This window comes from Montipora foliosa, chromosome 4 (genome assembly GCF_036669935.1).
Source record: "Montipora foliosa isolate CH-2021 chromosome 4, ASM3666993v2, whole genome shotgun sequence".
In the NCBI taxonomy this organism is placed as follows: Eukaryota; Metazoa; Cnidaria; class Anthozoa; order Scleractinia; family Acroporidae; genus Montipora; species Montipora foliosa.
The window spans coordinates 21,773,693-21,779,459 of record NC_090872.1 but is presented as its reverse complement, the minus strand read 5'-3'; the positions used below and the strand labels follow the sequence as shown (position 1 = coordinate 21,779,459).

The following is a 5,767-nucleotide window of genomic DNA, read 5'->3' as shown; positions in this document are numbered from 1 at the left end:
GTAAGTCCGTGGTGACGTGCTTGAGTTTCAACAAAATGAGCTCCAAAATTGGCAAGAATTTGTGACGCTGATGAATAATAAAGCAGCTGCTATTTCCAAAACGATGGAATTACCTGGTGAAAAATAACCTAATCTAGGGGAGTAAATTTTGGACTTTGCAGAAACAATGGTCAACCTCAAGAGATGGGCGATTGTGATCTTTGTGTTGAATTCGCACATTTCTTCTTCTTTAAAACACTTGAAAGAGAAAAAACCAAACTAACAAAACAAAAACCCGGTGGCTTGCCATCATTTTGACACAGACGTATCCTTTGTTTCGGGAGTAAACATGCAAGGTAACATGAAAACCGCGCCCGCTGAATTCGATGTCACTTTTGATTTTGCGATTTACTTGAGCAGCCAAAAGTACGATAGAAAAATTGAACGTAGCAAAAATCTCCCAAAATGTTTTTCGCCGATGGTAATTTTGCATATTCGCGGTTCAAAATTTATGTTGTTTTCACGTCGCAAATGTTGTTGCTGGTGGCAAAAATTATATTTCATTCTCGATCGACACTTCCTGAAAACTTGCTTCTGCTCTTCCTAAAAACTGTGTATCAATATTTATTTACTTTTTCATCAACATTTTTTTTGTATAAAGCAGGCTAACAAAATCTGTACTTTGCTTAGTGCGCATCTTTGAGCGTTAAAATAAAATTTTTGGTGCTGAGTTTCTAACTCGGCAAGTCGTACATTTTGAGGTCACCCATTCAGATATTAACCCCGCTTGGCAGCGCTTAACTCCGGTACGAATTTGTCTTAAAAAGGTCTCAAAAGCTCAGACACGCTTAAACTTGAGATGCAAAGAAGGGAACTTGAAAATTGATTAACATGTTACCTTCGAAGCTAATGTAACTCGATTCCCTTTATTTTCTTCAGTCTTTCTGAGTTTAGTATTTTACTAGTAACCACATGTATTTTCAGGGTCCGGCTATTTACATAAGACATCTACCATGACACTCCTGTGAGTTATGGTACCAAAACAATACCGTGTGCAATTAGAGCTACATATTACGCAAAGACAAACCTTGAATCTCTTGGAAAACAAAACGCATCTCAATTGACAATTATGGAATAAAGCGCTGTGTTCGTTACTGCATTTTCGAGATTTCAAAATTTTTGCGCGGTGCACATAAAAAAACGACATAACGGATAAATTTATCCATAAAATTCGTTAAAATTCATATAAGGCGTTCCTTTTCACGAACTTTACTCGACCTTTTTTATGTTCTATGTATTAGCTATGTTCTCATCCTCGGAGACCCAGGGGCAGATCGCGGAGACAAGGGAAAGTCAAAACGGGCGAAAGAAGATGGCGACGAAGAAAAACATAGTAGGGCGAGAAGAGCCCCTGGGGACAAGTTCTTACCAGACCAGTTCCAAACAACAGAGGTAATCCTCAATTCTGATTGGTGCCAGAAATTCTTTGTGTTTTTCTGGCCAATCAGAGGTCAGCAGGCCGTGAAGTCGTTTCGTGTCTTCTTACACGGAAATCACTTGATCGCCATACTCGCCTTGGTTCGTTTGGCAAGGTTTTGCTCGAGGAGAAAAGTCTCAATCACAGCACAAAATATATGTACAGGGAATCGTTCGGAATATCGGCGGAGAAATACGCTGGACCTTTCACAGGTATTGGTACAGTAGCGTATTTCCAAGTGTGCGAAATTTGTTTAAAGATGACCTCACCGATTCACCTAATAAAATAGCAGCGATTACTTTTGATCTCCTTTTTTTAGTCGAGGTATTTCTAGATTTCTTGCATCAATTGCTGTGGCTGAAATTTTGCTGATCTCCAGAGAAAACCTTTGCTTCTGAATGCTGCCAAAGTAACAGCTGATGTGTTCTTTAATAGCCTTGCAAAGGGCAATACCCAGGCTGTGCAAATGTGCTGGCAATTCCTTTGAGACAATTTTACTTGGATAATGGACAATAATCTGAACGTGAAAAAAGATTAAAGACAGTTGTAAAGAACACAGGAAAGAGATTGTGAATATTTTATGAGCACCGTAAGTTGGGTTGTCATTAATGTTCTCAAGCAACATTAATTTTGCTCTAAGGAAATTTTTGTTTGCTATTTCATATTTTCATACAAAAGTGTGCTGTGTGTTCGACAGTAATAACAACAACGGAGTCCTGAGGTTTCTAAAACAATGCTGAAAGAAATCTTCTCCAATAGTAAAACGAGTTTGGATTCATGTAGTACATAATCTGAGTTGTACCTCTGCAAATATAAAATCTTAACCTTGATATTTCTCTTTACATCAAAGATCCCAAAAATGTGACAACTTATAATAATTATTTCACATTCGTTCAATATTTTTTATTAATTTGTCAGCGTTATTGGACACATCAGAAAAAGTGGCACAATATTTCAGTTTAGGGAAACAAAATAGAACCTCAAAAAATGAACCATTAGTAACTGATTTATGTACTATTTTCATATTTCCCACAGAAAGAAGGAAACAGCATACTCATTCTATAGTACAAGTATGTTGAACAACGACAACAATGATATTAATGATAATGATAATGATAATAATAATTATTATTATTATTATTATTATTATTATTATTATTATTATTATTATCGTTATTATTATTATTATTATTATTATTATTATTACTATTATTGTTGTTGTTCAACTGTATCCAGCTGCTTGGGTTTTGAAATCAGCATAAATTTTATACTCAGGCAAAATGCAAAATGTCACTGCAGCATTAATCTAGATAGACAATTGTTGAAGAGGTAAAGAGCACTCCACAGAATGACAGAAATGTGGTCACTGATGAAAAGAGAAATTATTTTCTCGGTTTAAGGAATGGGAAAAAGATTACTCCAATCTTTACAAAAGGGCTACAGCTTCATACCTGTGTAATACTATTGCAAGGCAATGTTTTAAAGGGTGTTTGCTGGGTCCCAACTGCTGCTATGCTAATGGTACAGTGCTGCTCAAAGGCCCTCTAAAACTTGTTGCTTGAAAAGTATCTCAAAACCAATTCAGTGAGCAGTATTTTGTTTTTTAGATTTTGAAACCATATCATAATTCTGTGACCCAGCACATGATGTGAGAAAGAACTATAAACTGAAGAAGAATTTGAAATATTTAAGAAAAAGCTGAAAGATGAAAAAAATTCCACTGGAAGAATGCAAAATAACGCTTCTCACTTGTTTCCAAACAAATCAGGGAACGACGCTAGACGAACTTTTGAGATAAACCTGACCAAATCTAACAAACTATTTCTGGTTGTATTAATCTTGATTCATTAATGATCCTCTAGAGCGGCTCAGGTGGCATGTGTGACAATAAGCTGGAGCACTTGGCGGAACATCTGTTCTGAGCCTCCTAAAGGATAAGGATATGGCATCTTTTGTAAAAAGTTAAACTAAGTAATTTGCGAAAAACTTGAAACTTAAGGATATGCCATTATAACAATGGCAAATTTCATTTTCTAGTACACTGTCAGTGTAATAAAACATGTGTTTCTACATCAACATACAGTGTGTGTATGTATACAGAATTATTGCAATTGTGTATACCTTGACAGATATTCCTTTACTTGATTTTGGAAAGCAGTGGCAACTTGATTTTGGTGTTTGGGTGCTTTCCTCATGGTGATTTTTTGACTCACCAGGACAATACATCACCGAGGATGGTGGAATTGGCTTAATTGGTACATTTTCAAAGGGAATTCTATAACCTTTTTCCATGTCACTGTGACAAGCAGTTTCTGCATCTTGCCTCGGTGTCAAAGGATAAAGGGGATGTTTCCTTTTCAACAAGTGCTTTGCTGAAATGGCAAATGACGACCTTTTTTTTTCCAGATTGATTCCAGCCTTTTGTGACAAGTGTCGCACAATGCACCAGAAAGACCATCATCTGCCTGGACCTTTAAGTTTGATAGAAATTTAACCTCTTCAAATATTCTCAAAAATTTACCATAAAGGTTTCGCTGTCTCTGTTTGTTAACAAAAACGTAAGGACGCACTCGACAACAGGCATGACTGAACTGTTTCTTTCGGTTGGCTCATCGTGAACAATATCGTGAAGAGAACACGAGCTCGATAGCGTTGCATTGAACTTAATTTGGCGCGCATTGAAATAAAGTCGTGCTGCGTGTGACCCGTGCGATCAAGAATTTCTCGAGATTAGCAAAAGTTATTGCCACCGCAATTCATGTAAGATTTCTAGAAATACCTCGACCAGGATAAGGGGACAGAATGAAAATAATTGTCAGATCAAAAGTAATCGCTGCTATTTTATTAGGTGAATCGGTGAGGACATCTTTAAACAAATTTCGCACACTTGGAAATACGCTACTGTACCAATACCTGCGAAAGGTCCAGCGTATTTCTCCGCCGATATTCCGAACGATTCCCTGTATATATATTTTGTGCTGTGATTGAGACTTTTCTCCTCGAGCAAAACCTTGCCAAACGAACCAAGGCGAGTATGGCGATCAAATGATTTCCGTGTAAGAAGACACGAAACGACTTAACGGCCTGCTGACCTCTGATTGGCCAGAAAAACACAAAGAATTTCTGGCACCAATCAGAATTGAGGATTACCTCTGCTGTTTGGAACTGGTCTGGTAAGAACTTGTCCCCAGGGGCTCTTCTCGCCCTACTATGTTTTTCTTCGTCGCCATCTTCTTTCGCCCGTTTTGACTTTCCCTTGCCTCCGCGATCTGCCCCTGGGTCTCCGAGGATGCTATGTTCTTAGCTCTGTCATCCTACCTTTGTATTGAGTTTTGTAATACCGTGTTTAAAAGGATATTCTGATGAACTGTTGCCGAATTGGGATTTTCCCCGTGGAGTTTTTCCTAGGGTTTTTCCCCTTCCAACATCATTCACGATATTTCTTTTGGATACAGTTGCCATGATGCAACGGTGGTCGATCATAAGCAGCTAAATGCCTCCAATATGAAGTTTCCTGTCTTCCTTTATCTTTCGTAAGCGGTAAGCATTAAAACTTAAAGGAATTTCTGCAGGTAGTACCGGGAAGCATTGTGGTTTTGGTCACTTGGGATTAAAAATTTATTTGGAATGGGCCATTTCCGAGTTCATGTCTGCCTCCTCTTCAAAGCGAGTCTAAGTGCGAAGGTTTTGTGATGGTAATTAGTTCTACTTTACATATGAATGAAAACTAATTTTCATAACAAAAACTTCGCACGTAGACTCGCTTTGAAGAGGAGGCAGACATGAACTCGGAAATGGCCTATTGTTTTGTTTTCTGTCCGCTTTGGCAACGACAACTATGACAACGCCATAAAGCAGTAATATTATTGGTTAAAAAAGGAAAAATGATCGTGCCGCACGTGCTGCACGCATTTTTGTAAGCTTCTGCGGTCCTCTGATGGGTACCAACAAGCATAATCTTCGTTTTCTCAAGATTAAGTATTAGAAAATTAGCATGAAGCCAGCTTAGGACATCAGTTAGGCCACCAGTTAACTGAGCTTGAATTTCACTGACAGACTTGCTTGCAAAATAGATAAGTGTATCGGCAGCATAAAGTTCGACACTACAACCTTGAACCGCCAAGGGTAGTCATTTATGTAGATAATAGAGAGTAAAGGGCCGAGCACGCTACCCTGGGGGACCCCGAAAGGTATAGACTGGGGTTCAGACAAGGGCCCATTTACGCAAACACTTTGAGTGCGCGTGGTTAAATAGGACCTAAACCACTGGACAGCAGAGCGATTCATTCCTAGTAAAGGTAACTTACCTAA

The 5,767-nt window shown here is 38.3% G+C and overlaps 1 protein-coding gene across 1 annotated transcript in view; it reads right to left on the bottom strand.

The window, feature by feature from the left end:
• The window catches only part of LOC137999091 (uncharacterized), an 11,352-nt gene extending 6,362 nt beyond the window's left edge, over positions 1 to 4,990 (bottom strand). Inside the window, exon 1 of the mRNA XM_068844925.1 lies at positions 4,775 to 4,990. Within this exon, the coding sequence (XP_068701026.1) occupies positions 4,775 to 4,939 (165 nt within the window). The 5' untranslated portion in view covers positions 4,940 to 4,990. The remainder of the gene's footprint in view (positions 1 to 4,774) is intronic.
• Positions 4,991 to 5,767: the final 777 nt, after the last annotated feature.